A 15,679-nucleotide genomic window follows, 5' to 3' on the forward strand; every position below is an offset into this window, starting at 1 on the left:
CACCGGGCCGACATCAACCAGTTGTGTGCAGGTCCCTGACCTCTGACTTTGTCATCCTAAGCTCTCCTTCACAGTGCTGAGAACTCACCATCAACAGGTGTGAATTTTGACTAACACGTTGCCCACGTCACTAAGAGGTCTGTGTGGTTGGCTAACGTGGAAACAGCCAACCAGGATGGACACCACTTGGCACAGCAGACAGCAGCGGGTCGGCCGGTCCCAGGCGGATGCCTCCTCCCACCCCCCCATGCTGTGGGTTTGTCTGCAGCTGGGTTAGCACACCTGCGGGGAGGGGGCAGCCCAGGCTCTTACCACAGGGCTGTTGTAGAAATGTACCGCACGAACTCCGTGAACGGCAGGGGGTCCGATGAGGCCCCGCAGCTGCGACACACGCTCTGCGGCAGAAACAGGTGCTCGGTCAGTGCACACACACACGCACAGGGCACCCCGTGGGAGAGGCGGCCGCCTCACCTGTTCGTACAGCGTCATGGCGAACTTCCGGTGAGCAACACAGCACCTGGAGGTGCACATGTCCGCGTCCCGGCCAGGCACGATGTGAAAGTGGATCCTCTCCAGGATGTTCTCCTAGTGTAAGACCCGGAAGACAGACAGGTCATCAGTCCGGCAGAGGACACCTCGAAATACAGCTCTTTGTAACTCTACAAACATAAGTTCTTTCTAAGGTTTCCTGAAGTGTCAGATTTAGGTGTGCCTTGCATAGTGTCAGCTTTTCGGCTTTCCTGTTTAATCCTCACTTCAAATCTTATTCAATCTGTTCACCATTGGTAGTGTCAGCTTAAAAAAAAAAAAATTAGACCCTGGCCAGTTGGCTCAACAGTAGAGTGTTGACCTGGTGTGTAGAAGTCCCAGGTTCCATTCCCAGTCAGGGCACACAGGAGAAGCACCTATCTGCTTCTCACCCTTCCCCTTCTCCTTCCTCTCTCTCTCTCTCTCTCTTCCCCTCCCAGAGCCAAGGCTCCACTGGAGCAAAGTTGGCCCTGGCGCTGAGGATGACTCCATGGAACTCCGTCTCAGGTGCTAGAATGGGTCTAGCACCTGAGTGCAATGGAGCAATACCCCAGATGGGCAGAGCATCGCCCCCTGGTGGGCATGCCGGGTGGATCCTGGTCAGGTGCATGTGGGAGTCTCTCTGACTGCCTCCTGCTTCTCACTTTGGAAAAATACAAAAAAAAAAAAAAAAATTTAACAAAAGAATTATAATTTGTGGTTTTAATAAAAATTTTTAAAGTCCTTTTAAAAATCAACTCATGGTGGCTGACACCTAGAACTCAACATTAGAAAACACAGTTGATGTTTCTTTCCAGCGTTCTCACAATGAGCAAAGCAGTTAATTAAAAAAAAAAAAAATCCTACTTGGATCATATGGATAGTCTGTAACTCACATCAACTGTCGATAATCACATCAGTGATTAACACCTGCTCTGACCCCTAACACAAGGAGTATGAATGCTCAGATGGTAACACATATCAATTAGTGGCATTTACTTTTTTAACAAATCACACTTCTTTTTATCAAAGCTTAGGGTTGTGGTAACTAGCTAACTTCCTCTCCCTCTGCCCCAGGGCACGTGGGAACCTTTAAGTCTGGAGTTCTAGATGTTCCATGAACTATCATATCATGTGTTAGTACATCTCACTGAAGTGAAAGTAAACAATTTCGGTAAGGAGCAACGATACAAATGAGAAGTGTGGAAAGCATATGTCACAACTGGGTGTGCTGTGCTGAGACCCCCCAGTCAACATGGGAGTGTGCACAGTGCACCTTGACCGAGACCTTCACATCCATGCGAGGAGCAGGACAGGTGCTCGTCAAAAAACAGTAACATGTGGGCCCTGGCCGGTTGGCTCAGTGGTAGAGCGTCGGCCTGGCATGCAGGAGTCCCGGGTTCGATTCCCGGCCAGGGCACACAGGAGAGGCGCCCATCTGTTTTTCCACCCCTCTCCCTTTCCTTCTTCTCTCTCTCTTCTCCTCCCACAGCCAAGGCTCCATTAGAGCAGAGTTGGCCCCGGCGTTGAGGATGGCTCTATGGCCTCTGCCTCAGGCTAGAATGGCCCTGGTTGCAACAAAGCAACGCCCTACATGGGCAGAGCATCGCACCCTGGTGGGCATGCCGGGTGGATCCTGGTTGGGTGCATGCGGGAGTCTGTCTGACTGCCTCCCCGTTTCCAACTTCAGAAAAATACAAAAAAAAACAAAAACAGTAACGTGAACAACGAATGAATCCTCCACACAGTGAATCCTAAAAAAATCAGGAGATCTGAGCAGGGCTTTGGCCGTGCCTTATCTTAGGCACAATGGGGGCTGACCCTGAACAACTGAATAGATCAGAAAGGTTACGAACACTTAAGGACCTCGAACAAAGGCTGTAAAAACATAAATGGGACCATCTCACTAGGAAGAAACACTCGGGGAGAAAGCAGGGGCAATCTGGAGTCTAAATATCTGAGGAGCAAGCATTAATCTGAAGAAAATCATGTTAATCTGGTGGCCATTAAAAAACAAGACTATAAGGGGCTCTGGCCAGTTGGCTCAGTGGTAGAGTGTCGGCCTGGTGTATAGAAGTCCCAGGTTTGACTCCTGGTCAGGGCACACAGGAGAAGTGCCCATCTGCTTCTCCACCCTTCACCCCCTTCTCCTCCTACAGCCATGGCTCGATTGGAGTGAGCTGGCTCCGGGCACTGAGGATGTCTCCACAGCCTGACCTCAGGTACTAAGAAGAACTTGGTTATTGAGCAACAGAACAAGACCCCAGATGGGCAGAACATCACTGCCTAGTGGACTTGCCAGGTGGATTCCAATTGGGGCACATGCAGGAGTCTATCTCTGCCTCTCCTCCTCTCATTGAATAAAAAAATTAAAATATAGGTAAAAATAATAAAAAAAAAGTCTAGTAGCCTAACACCCAGTAAAACTTGGAACATCACAAACGTCAAAACCAGCAGTCCATGAGGTGCAGATGGCCCTAAGCTGAGCCTTGCAGGGCGGGTGGCACTGGGGGCCACTGAGCAGCTCTGACCCTCCCCTCGGCTGTAGCTGTGGCACTGGTCCGCCAGTCAGCACCAGCGAAGGGGCGAGAGCTCTCTGCAGACAGAAGCCTCGCCCATGTCCTTACAAAGCACTCAGCTGCGTCGTCCATAAGGCCCAGCTGGAACCTCTGCTCGTCCCTGAAGCTCTCAGCCAGCGCTCGCCGCACATTGTCGGACGGCAGGGCCTTCTCCCGGCTGTGCTGAAACTGAGCGAACATCGTCTGCAGATCCATAAGCACATCCGTGAGTTCAATGCCAACAACTGCAGAAACACTTCAACAATTTCACTACCACGCGGCAACAGGCAGAGGGCTACACTCAGACACCAACACAAGACAGTCTTCTGCGCTGAACTTCCATACGATGAGCCCTGTGCAGACATGGTGCCCAGCCCATCACCCGAACAACAGGACGCCTAAGAATTAAACCTGGGGCAGCTCGGGTCTCACTCTCAGGATCCTCCGACCCAGAGGGCCTGAGGGGTGGCCAGTTTTAGATAGCTGCACCTCCGATCCTGACGCAGGCCTCAAGAAGAGTTTTCATACCAGTTACTTTGACTGGAAAAGTATACTCTAGGAGTTAAAATGAAGTTAATCAAAAATAAACATCCACATAAAAACTGGTAACAGCTCTTAAAATGTGTTCATAAATTAATTAGAATGTGTTGTCTTAAATTCTTGGACAACGCTCTCCATGGCACAGCAGAGCTGTAATGTGGACTGGGCCCCACAACCCCACCCCTGCCTCACATCCCAGCAGCAGGGGTCAAGTCCACACAGTACACAGACTCAGAACACGTGCTCTCCCACCTCCACCTCAAACGGTCCCCAGACTTCCGACATCACCCAGGAGGAAAAGCCAGAGTCCTCATCAAGGCCTCGAAGGCCCCCCCCAGTCTGGACTCCTGTTCCAGCATTGATCACTCGCAAGGCTCCTCCATTCTATCCCTCCCACACTTTATTTGTCTTCATTTGCAATTATTGCCACTTAATGTACTTTACATATTGCTAATTTTCTCCTCCCCTAGAAGAATATAATCTCCATGAAAACACAGGTTTTATCAGTTTTGTTCACTGTTGTGACCTTAGTAACCAGAATTCAGCAGTAGCTCAAACATTTGTAATGTCAAAGGTAACGTTCCTAAAAGTTTTATACCATAGAGAATATGAATTTAACTGTCCTTATATAAGCAAAAATGAAGACATAAACCTGCGTGAATCATAAGCTAAGAATTCACCTTTAAAACTATACATCACTTGAGGCCCTGGCCGGTTGGCTCAGTGGTCGAGTGTTGGCCTGGCGTGTGGAAGTCCTGGGTTCGATTCCCAGCCAGGGCACACAGGAGAAGCACCCATCTCTTCTTCCCCCTCTCCTTCCTCTCTCTCTCTCTCTTCCCCTCCCACAGCCAAGGCTTCCATTGGAGCAAAGTTGGCCCGGGCACTTAGGATGGCTCCATGACCTCCACCTCAGGTGCTAGAATGGCTCCTGCCACAGGGAGTGATGCCCCAGATGGGCAGAGCATCGCCCCCTGGTGGGCTTGCTGGGTGGATCCTGAATGGGCACATGTGGGAAGCTGTCTCTGCCTCCCTGCTTCTGACTTCAGAAAAATAATAAAAACAGAAAAAAAATAACTATACAGCACTTGACAATGAACTTTAATTGCAAATAAGCTAATTAAGTGACAATGAACTTTAACTGCAAATAAGCTAACAAACTATCAAGTAAAATGAAGTATTTGGAGAAACAATGAACAGTAATTTTTCAGAACTATGAAAGGTTACCTTCAGTGCACAGAATATGCAGGCATCTCCCTGACAAACGTGTCCGGTCAGAACCCGCAAGCTTCTTCGAAATATGTCCAACTGCCACAGGACCTACACAGCAGGGAGACGAGAGGAAGGACACAGGCTTTCTCACTGGATACGGGAGACTCCAGCGGCTTTGAAACTGCACAAGGCTAGTAAGTTCTCTCGGTCTCTTGTGCACAAACACACACAGCCACTGAAAAGAACAGCGAGAGGAAAACGGCTGCACGTGGAAGTGCGTCCTAAGAGATGGAGTTAGAAGCAATCCCTATGGATTCACATGTAGAAACGGTCCAAGGCAGGGAGCAAGGGAAAATGAAGCCCTCAGGTGAGGGCTTTATAGGAACAGGAAACAGGACAGAGTGGAGGGCTTGGCAGAGAGGCGAAGAGGAAGTGATTGTAACACTTGGAACGAGCTGACATTTAGAGGGGAAACGCTATGGGAGCTGAAAGCAGGGTGTAGCCAACAGGGGTCAGTATGGGGTGAGCTAAAAGAGGGGGTGAGCAGAGGTCCGCAGGGTCACCAGACACTGACGGAGGGGGCATTTCCCTGGTGATGGGGACACGACCTGGCCAGAAACAGCCAAAAATAACCCGGTTGTTTCTGCTGCAAGTACCCGTTCATCACTGGCTACAAGAAGACAAAAACAACATAAACAAGAAAGACTGTAATTGTTTGTAAACCAGTGGGAAAAATCATTCTGAAAAGCCTCAGAGCCGTGGGGATGCACATGGCTGCCTCTCAGAGTCCTTGTCAGGATTACATACCAAGGAACGACGTGGCAAGTGTCGAGAGCCCAGGGCACACCCAGCAATGAATGTCACCTGCCCTCTGCTGTTGGAAATCCTGCCACAACAACCAGCTGCACCTGTAAGGGCGGTCCCCTGCAGCAGGGAGCAACAGAACACTCTGAAGAGACAACGGTCAAAGAGTTGCCAAATGTGATGATATCCATAAACCACTTCTCTCTATACCCCATACTCGACACACACGGACACACACATAAAGAGCTGTCACCCACTGAGAGAGATCATCTCTAAGGGCCCCAGAGAGGAAGGGCACCAGGACGCTCTACAGCGATGGCTTTAGGCGACCCCTGTGTTTTGGTCGTTCAACCCCGGCCGGGGTCGTGACCCACAAGTTGAGAACCGCTGCTCTACAGAGGAGCAGAGATCAGGACTACAGTTTTCCGTCCTCAGAAATAACACAGCTAGATGGAGGAGGAGGAGCAGAATCTTTAAAGTAGTGGTCCCCAACCTTTTTTGGGCCACGGACCGGTTTAATGTCAGAAAATATTTTCACGGACCAGCCTTTAGGGTGGGACAGATAAATGTATCACGTGACCGAGACAAGCGTCAAGAGTGAGTCTTAGACAGATGTAACAGGGGGAATCTGGTCATTTTTAAAAAATAAAACATCATAGCCCTGGCCAGTTGGCTCAGTGGTAGAGTGTCGGCCTGGCGTGTAGGAGTCCCGGGTTCGATTCCCAGCCAGAGCACACAGGAGAAGTGCCCATGTGCTTCTCCACCTTTCCCCCTCTCCTTTCTCTCCGTCTCTCTCTTCCCCTCCTGCAGTCAAGGCTCCATTGGAGCAAAGTTGGCCTGGGCACTGAGGATAGCTCCATGGCCTCTGCCTCAGGTGCTAGAATGGCTCTGGTTGCAACAGAGCGACTCCCCAGATGGGCAGAGCATCGCCTCCTGGTGGGTATGCCGGGTGGATCCCAGTCAGGCGCATGCGGAAGTTTGACTACCTCCCCATTTCTAACTTCAGAAAAATACAAAAAATAAAAATAAATAAATAAATAAAACATCGTTCAGACTTAAATATAAATAAAATGGAAATAATGTAAGTTATTCCTTCTCTGTGGACCAGTACCAAATGGCCCACGGACCAGTACCGGTCCGCGGCCCAGGGGTTGGGGACCACTGCTTTAAAGGACAGAATGAGGAAAGCTGTGAACTCAGACCTCGTGAATGGGTGAAAATAATGTCAAAGACAAAATGAAACCGAGTTTTTCCCCAGACACACAGACACATTAAGAACCCATCGCCGAGTGACGTCACGGAAATGGCGCCGTGAGAAGCGCGTCCGACAGCTCTCCCCTAAATCACAACAAATTTATCAACTAGAAACAGCAAAATTTATCCTCGGAGCATTCCGGAGTTCCACACAAACTGAAAGCAAAAGGACTGTTATCACTTGAATCTGAGAGACGAGGGTGTGGAGGAAGCTACCGCAGCGACGCTCATTCAAGCTGCGAGGGAGTGCGCCTGCGTGCTATCAATAAGACCACCCTCAGATGCCGATAAGAAAGAGGAAGTCGAATATTATGGATACAAAAGAAAGAGAGGTAACACAAATAGATGTGGAAAAATCTATGGAGAAAAGACTTAACATATTGGAAGCCTTGGAGCTAAATGACAGAGAATTTAAAATAGAAATCTTAAAAATACTCAGAGATATACAAGAAAACACAGAAAGGCAATATAGGGAGATCAGAAAACAACTCAATGAACACAAAGAATATATTACCAAGGAAATTGAAACTATAAAAACAAATCAAACAGAAATGAAAAACTCAATTCACGAGCTGAAAAACGAGGTAACAAGCTTAGCTAACAGAACAGCCCAGATTGAAGATAGGATTAGTGAAATAGAAGACAAACAACTTGAGGCACAACAGAGAGAAGAAGAAAGAGACTCAAAAATAATAAAAAATGAGAAAGCCCTACAGGAATTGTCTGACTCCATCAGAAAGAATAACATAAGAATAATAGGTATATCAGAGGGAGAAGAGAAAGAAAATGGAATGGAGAATATACTCAAACAAATAATAGATGAGAACTTCCCAAGCCTGTGGAAGGAACTAAAGCCTCAAATTCAAGAAGCAAACAGAACACCAAGTTTTCTTAACCCCAACAAACCCACTCCAAGGCACATCATAATAAAGATGACACAAACCAATGACAAAGAAAAAATTCTCAAGGCAGCCAGGGAAAAGAAGAGTACAACATATAAAGGAAGGCCTATTAGATTATCATCAGATTTCTCAGCAGAAACTCTACAAGCTAGAAGAGAGTGGACCCCAATATTTAAAGCCCTGAAAGAGAGGAACTTTCAGCCAAGAATACTATACCCATCAAAGCTATCCTTCAAGTATGAAGGAGATATAAAAACATTCACAAATACAGAAAAGATGAGAGAATTTATCAACAGAAAGCCCCCACTCCAGGAAATACTAAGGGGGGTTTTCCAACCAGATTCAAAGAACAAAAGAAAACAACACCACAAGTAACAGCTCCACCAAGAACACAATAAAACCAAACTTAAACTGTGACAACAAAGGAAAAAAAGGGGGGAGAGGATGGAGATTAACAGTAGCAAAGGATGATGAAGTGCAGAAATACTTATAAGATAGGGTACTACAATGAATATGGTAGGTACCCTTTTCATTACTTAATGGTAACCACCCTTAAAAAAACCACCACAAAAACACTTGACTTAAAAAAGGTAGCAACAGAGGAAAGAAGTATGGAACACAAACAAACAAAAACAAATGATAGAAAAACAAAAGAGAAGAATCAAACTAGATACAAAACTAACAGAAAGCAATTTATAAAATGGCAGTAGGGAACCCACAAGTGTCAATAATTACACTAAATGTAAATGGATTAAACTTACCAATAAAAAGACACAGAGTAGCAGAATGGATTAAAAAAGAAAATCCAACTATATGCTGCCTACAAGAAACACATCTAAGCAACAAGGATAAAAACAAATTCAAAGTGAAAGGCTGGAAAACAATACTCCAAGCAAACAACACCCAAAAAAAAGCAGGCGTAGCAATACTCATATCTAATAATGCTGACTACAAGACAGAAAAAGTACTCGGAGACAAAAATGGTCATTTCATAATGATTAAGGGGAAGTTGAATCAAGAAGACATAACAATCCTTAATATATATGCACCAAACCAAGGAGCACCAAAATATATAAGACAGCTACTTATTGATCTTAAAACAAAAACTAACAAAAATACAATCATACTTGGAGACCTCAATACACCGCTGACGGCTCTAGATCGGTCATCCAAACAGAGAATCAATAAAGATATAGTGGCCTTAAACGAAATACTAGAACACCTGGATATGATAGACATCTTCAGGACACTTCATCCCAAAGCGACAGAGTATACATTTTTCTCTAGTGTACATGGAACATTCTCAAGAATTGACCCTATGTTGGGCCACAAAGACAATATCAGCAAATTTAGAAAAATTGAAATTGTACCAAGCATATTTTCTGATCATAAAGCCTTGAAACTAGAATTCAACTGCAAAAAAGAGGGGGAAAACCCCACAAAAATGTGGAAACTAAACAACATACTTCTAAAAAATGAATGGGTCAAAGAAGAAATAAGCGCAGAAATCAAAAGATATATACAGACAAATGAAAATGAAAATACGACATATCAGAATCTCTGGGATGCAGCAAAAGCAGTAATAAGAGGAAAGTTCATATCACTTCAGGCCTATATGAACAAACAAGAGAGAGCCGAAGTAAACCACTTAACTTCACACCTTAAGGAACTAGAAAAAGAAGAACAAAGACAACCCAAAACCAGCCAAAGAAAGGAGATAATAAAAATCAGAGCAGAAATAAATGAAATAGAGAACAGAAAAACTATAGAAAAAATCAATAAAACAAGGAGCTGGTTCTTTGAAAAGATCAACAAAATTGACAAACCCTTGGCAAGACTCACCAAGGAAAAAAGACACAGGACTCAAATAAATAAAATCCAAAATGAAAGAGGAGAGATCACCACAGACATCATAGAAATACAAAGAATTATTGTAGAATACTATGAAAAATTATATGCCACCAAATACAACAATCTAGAAGAAATGGATAAATTCCTAGAACAATACAACCTTCCTAGACTGAGTCATGAAGAAGCAGAAAGCCTAAACAGACCAATCAGCAGGGAGGAAATAGAAAAAACTATTAAAAATCTCCCCAAAAATAAAAGTCCAGGCCCAGACGGTTATACTAGTGAATTCTATCAAACATTCAAAGAAGACTTGGTTCCTATTCTACTCAAAGTCTTCCAAAAAATTGAAGAAGAAGCAATACTTCCAAACACATTTTATGAGGCCAACATAACCCTCATACCAAAACCTGGCAAGGATGGCACAAAGAAAGAAAACTACAGACCAATATCTCTAATGAATACAGATGCTAAAATACTAAACAAAATACTGGCAAACCGAATACAACAACATATTAAAAAAATAATACATCATGATCAAGTGGGATTCATCCCAGAATCTCAAGGATGGTTCAACATACGCAAAACGGTTAACGTAATACACCATATCAACAAAACAAAGAACAAAAACCACATGATCTTATCTATAGATGCAGAAAAGGCTTTTGATAAAATACAACACAATTTTATGTTTAGGACTCTCAACAAAATGGGTATAGAAGGAAAATATCTCAACATGATAAAGGCCATATATGATAAACCATCAGCCAACATCCTATTAAACGGCATAAAACTGAGGACTTTCTACCTTAAATCAGGAACAAGACAGGGTTGTCCACTCTCTCCACTCTTATTCAACGTGGTGCTAGAAGTTCTGGCCAGAGCAATCAGACAAGACAAAGAAATAAAAGGCATCCATATCAGAAAAGAAGAAGTAAAGCTATCACTTTTTGCTGATGATATGATCCTATACATCGAAAACCCAAAGGACTCCACAAAAAGATTATTAGAAACAATAAACCAATACAGTAAGGTCGCAGGATACAAAATTAACATACAAAAGTCCATAGCCTTTCTATATGCCAACAATGAAATATTAGAAAACGAACTCAAAAAAATAATCCCCTTCACGATTGCAACAAAAAAAATAAAATACCTAGGAATAAATATAACAAAGAACGTAAAGGACCTATATAATGAAAATTACAAAGCATTGTTAAGGGAAATCGAAAAAGATACAATGAGATGGAAAAATATTCCTTGTTCTTGGATAGGAAGAATAAATATAATCAAAATGGCCATATTACCCAAAGCAATATACAAATTTAATGCAATTCCCATCAAAATCCCTATGAGATTTTTTAAAGAAATGGAACAAAAAATCATCAGATTTATATGGAACTATAAAAAACCCCGAATAGTGAAAACAATCCTAAGGAAAAAGAATGAAGCTGGGGGCATTACAATACCTGACTTTAAACTATATTATAGGGCCACGATAATCAAAACAGCATGGTATTGGCAAAAAAATAGACACTCAGACCAATGGAACAGAATAGAAAGCCCAGAAATAAAACCACATATATATGGTCAAATAATCTTTGATAAAGGGGCCAACAACACACAATGGAGAAAAGAAAGCCTCTTCAACAAATGGTGTTGGGAAAACTGGAAAGCCACATGCAAAAGAATGAAACTCGACTACAGCCTGTCCCCGTGTACTAAAATTAATTCAAAATGGATCAAAGACCTAAATATAAGACCTGAAACAATAAAGTACATAGAAGAAGACATAGGTACTAAAATCATGGACCTGGGTTTTAAAGAACATTTTATGAACTTGACTCCAATGGCAAGAGAAGTGAAGGCAAAGATAAATGAATGGGACTACATCAGAATTAAAAGTTTTTGCTCAGCAAGAGAAACTGATATCAAAATAAACAGACAGCCAACTATATGGGAACTGATATTTTCAAACGACAGCTCAGATAAGGGCCTAATATCCAAAATTTACAAAGAACTCATAAAACTCAACAACAAACAAACAAACAATCCCATAAAAAAATGGGAAGAGGACATGAACAGACACTTCTCCCAGGAAGAGATACAAATGGCCAACAGATATATGAAAAGATGCTCAGCTTCATTAGTTATTAGAGAAATGCAAATCAAAACTACAATGAGATACCACCTCACTCCTGTTAGATTAGCTATTATCAACAAGACGGGTAATAGCAAATGTTGGAGAGGCTGTGGAGAAAAAGGAACCCTCATTCACTGTTGGTGGGACTGTCAAGTAGTACAACCATTATGGAGGAAAGTATGGTGGTTCCTCAAAAAACTGCAAATAGAACTACCTTATGACCCAGCAATCCCTCTACTGGGTATATACCCCAAAACCTCAGAAACATTGATACGTGAAGACACATGTAGCCCCATGTTCATTGCAGCACTGTTCACAGTGGCCAAGACATGGAAACAACCAAAAAGCCCTTCAATAGAAGACTGGATAAAGAAGATGTGGCACATATACACTATGGAATACTACTCAGCCATAAGAAATGATGACATCAGATCATTTACAGCAAAATGGTGGGATCTTGATAACATTATAAGGAGTGAAATAAGTAAATCAGAAAAAAACAAGAACTACATGATTCCATACATTGGTGGAACATAAAAATGAGACTAAGAGACATGGACAAGAGTGTGGTGGTTACCAAGGGTGGGGGGGGAGGGAGGACATGGGAGGGAGGGAGGGAGAGAGTTAGGGGGAGGGGGAGGGGCACAGAGAACTAGATAGAGGGTGACGGAGGACAATCTGACTTTGGGCGAGGGGTTTGCAACATAATTTGATGACAAAATAACCTAGACATGTTTTCTTTGAATATATGTACCCTGATTTATTAATGTCATCCCATTACCATTAATAAAAATTTATAAAAAAAAAAAAAGAACCCATCGCCGACAGGTGTATGGCAGGGCCCACTAAGAGAGGTCCTTCCTGCGGGAGAAACCAGCCTGTGGAGAGCGCGCCAGCAATGCTGACCATGTGGGGAAGTGTGAGTGATCGTCAGGGTGAAGGTCAATGGAATGTTCATTTAAAAATAAAAACACAAACATTCCCATAGGAATACTCCTCCATTTTCTTCGCCACATACGCAGCCTGGCTCAGACTTTTCTCTTGTGATGCTTTTCATTTTCAGTTCCCTTAACCACACACAGTCTTTTGAGAGCCAAAGAAATGAACAGAAACAGAGTGGAATGTGAAAAAAAAACAACACAAAATGACCGGGAAGGGGGTAACAGAAAAAGCTGTCAAGGACACAAGCCCTTTGCCACTTAGGGTCCAGACGCAGATTATCACGGATGCTTCCCTCCTGTCACCTCTCTTTCTCTGGGCAAGTTACACAACGTCTAAATCTGCCATCTGTCCCAAACAGAGGGCAATTGAGAACACAAGTCTGAGTCAGACGTCTGAGTACTCTAGATGTGTTCATTTCACAAGTCAGTAATTAACCCATGCTCCTCTTCCCACCTCAGTTTTCAGAAGGAAAGACGGCATTGGAGAACAACGTACGCAAACTGGTTTATTTTAAATAAGTTCTTCCGAAGGATATTCTAGGGTCGAGAGAATAACAGCCCAGTGTTCTAACTCTTCCTCATCATTATTAACAGTTGGGACACAGGATCCTACAAAATCTGGTGCTGGTGAATAAAAGCGGCCTTACACACAGACGGGGTGTTTCTCTAAGACAGAGAAGCGGGTGGATACAGACTTATTCCTTACAAGAATTTCAGCAGGGACTTGCAGCAAAACGAATCAACCTTCAACTGAACAAAAACAGAGGTGTCCCAATTCCGATTCCAGAGAGGTGAGTTGGGCCAACAGGCAGGGTGGAAGAAAGCCAGAGAACTGAAATTAAAAACTGCATTCTCAACATTCTCATTTCAGCCCCGAAAGCTTGTTTCTTTCTATGCCGTCTATGGGGAGTCTCCTGGGTTTCCTTTTATAAAGTGTGCATGTGTGTGTGTGTGTGTGTGTGTGTGTAGGGGATAGATGAGCTGATTCCAGAAGGTTATTTTATAAACTTGAGGAACATATTCTTGACTAAATAATAAACTTATTACTAAATAAATTCTTTACTAAATAATTTATCTAGTAAATAATTGACTAATCAGTATAAGTCAGAAGATATTTCTATATCATAGCAACATCTGATTCTACTGAGAAAAACAATTTTATTTGTTATAAAAACCAAAATGCATAGCCAAAATAATTTTGCTACCATTAAAAAATGGTAATAAAAAAGGCCCTGGCTGGTTGGCTCAGTGGTAGAGTGTTGGCCCAGGGTATAAAGTCCCAGGTTTGATTCCCAGCCAGGGCACTCAGGAGAAGCTCCCATCTGCTTCTCCACCCTTCCCCCTCTCCTTCCTCTCTGTCTCTCCCCCTCCCACAGCCAAGGCTGCATTGGAGCAAAGTTGGCCCAGGCACTGATGATGGCTCCATGGCCTCTGCCTCAGGCGCTAGATTGGCTCCAGTGCAACGGAGCAACAGCCCAGATGGGCAGAGCATTGCCCCCTGGTGGGCATGCTGGGTGGATCCCGGTCGGGTGCATGCGGGAGTCTGACCACCTCTCTCTGCTTCTCATTTCAGAAAAATACAGAAAAAGTAAATAAATAAATAATCGTAATAAAGTCATTCCAGTCAATAATGACTTCAGTCTTAATTTATAAGTTAAAGAAACATGCAACCAAGAACCCCCTGAAAAGCAGTTTGAATGAGGGTCTCACCTGCACAGCACTGTTGAGAAAGCAGCTGTTCTGCCCCGGCTCGTTCAGCAGGCCCTTGGTGGGTGCCAGGGACAGCACACTCCCGGGCTGGTAAACTCTCCCCAGGTTGCTGCCCGGTTTCCGGAGGAATTTGACCCACGCCATTTTCAAGCAATGTTGTTCGCATGAAAGCTAGGAATTCTAGACATAGGTGATACTTCTGATAAAACAGATGATATCCTGACCTGTCCACTTAAATTCACTGCTGCCTAGTACTCTAAAGCGAGCTTCCAAGCCCATCGCTTTCCTGAGGCTGTAAATTTTGAGGGCTTTGTCGAGTACAAACAGGATAAACATTAAGTTCTGAAAACTGAAAAAGAAGGCTATTTTAAACAAGGCCTTAAAGATTTTTACGTGTTAACTTTTAAAAGAGATGTGTATAGCTTAAGATGAAAAAGAGCTTTTTTAAAAACAGCTAAAAATAACGACGTTGAACAAGCCATTTTCTTTACAGCACGAGCTATTTGTCTTAAGGGTTTAAGACATAAAAGACATAAAATTGGCATCCAGCATGATTCCTTCGGTCGTCTATTCTCCTTACGGTCTTTCAATAAGAAAGAAGGCTCTCTCTTTCTCAGATGACGTTGACAAATGTGACTCCATATTTCATATCCGTGTGACCTCAAAGAAACTCTGCAACAAAGAAAAACATGTTTAAAGGTAAAGGCTAACCAAGAAAACCCCTACTTTACTATTTGAACACAAATATTGAATATATATTTAAAATTTGAATATATGATCATAAAGGGATTAGAACTAATGTTCTAAAATATGAAAATGAAAACACAGTTTATCATTAATTTTTTTTTAAATCAATGTGACATCAGACCCTACAGAAAACAAACTGACAACTGCCTGTGGGAGGGGAGTGGGGGGATGTGCAAAAAGGTCAAGGGGTTAAGAGGGACCAACTTCCAGTTACAAAGTAAGTCACATGGAGGTAACGTGCAGCCCGGGGAATATCATCAGTAATACTGTAATAATTTATTTGGTGGCAGATAGGTACTAGAGTTAACACAATCACTCTAAGGTATACAAATGTCGAATCGCTATGTTGTACACCTGAAAATAATACTGTATGTCAGCTATAATTCTAAAATAAAATAAAATAAGAAATACAGTATTCTTGCACATTGACAACACGTAAGTAGGTGAGATAGATTATCTGCTTCCACATGTTACGGGGGTTTTGTATCCATGGATTCTCAGGAGCAAGTGAAGAAA

At 43.2% G+C, this 15,679-nt stretch overlaps 1 protein-coding gene across 4 annotated transcripts in view; it reads right to left on the reverse strand.

Moving 5' to 3' along the window:
- The window catches only part of USP53 (ubiquitin specific peptidase 53), a 51,865-nt gene that overhangs the window by 24,014 nt on the left and 12,172 nt on the right, over window positions 1–15,679 (reverse strand). For 2 of the 4 annotated variants that reach the window (XM_066233944.1, XM_066233945.1), the window contains exons 2-6: window positions 14,417–15,088; window positions 4,830–4,922; window positions 3,135–3,310; window positions 472–585; window positions 313–395 (exon numbers count right to left, since the gene is read on the reverse strand). In XM_066233944.1, coding sequence (XP_066090041.1) covers window positions 313–395; window positions 472–585; window positions 3,135–3,310; window positions 4,830–4,922; window positions 14,417–14,582 — 632 coding nt within the window. In that variant the 5' untranslated portion in view covers window positions 14,583–15,088. The remainder of the gene's footprint in view (window positions 1–312; window positions 396–471; window positions 586–3,134; window positions 3,311–4,829; window positions 4,923–14,416; window positions 15,089–15,679) is intronic. The other 2 variants (XM_066233946.1, XM_066233947.1) reach the window with 2 other exon arrangements.

Source organism: Saccopteryx bilineata, chromosome 1 (assembly GCF_036850765.1).
Source record: "Saccopteryx bilineata isolate mSacBil1 chromosome 1, mSacBil1_pri_phased_curated, whole genome shotgun sequence".
Classification (NCBI taxonomy): domain Eukaryota; kingdom Metazoa; phylum Chordata; class Mammalia; order Chiroptera; family Emballonuridae; genus Saccopteryx; species Saccopteryx bilineata.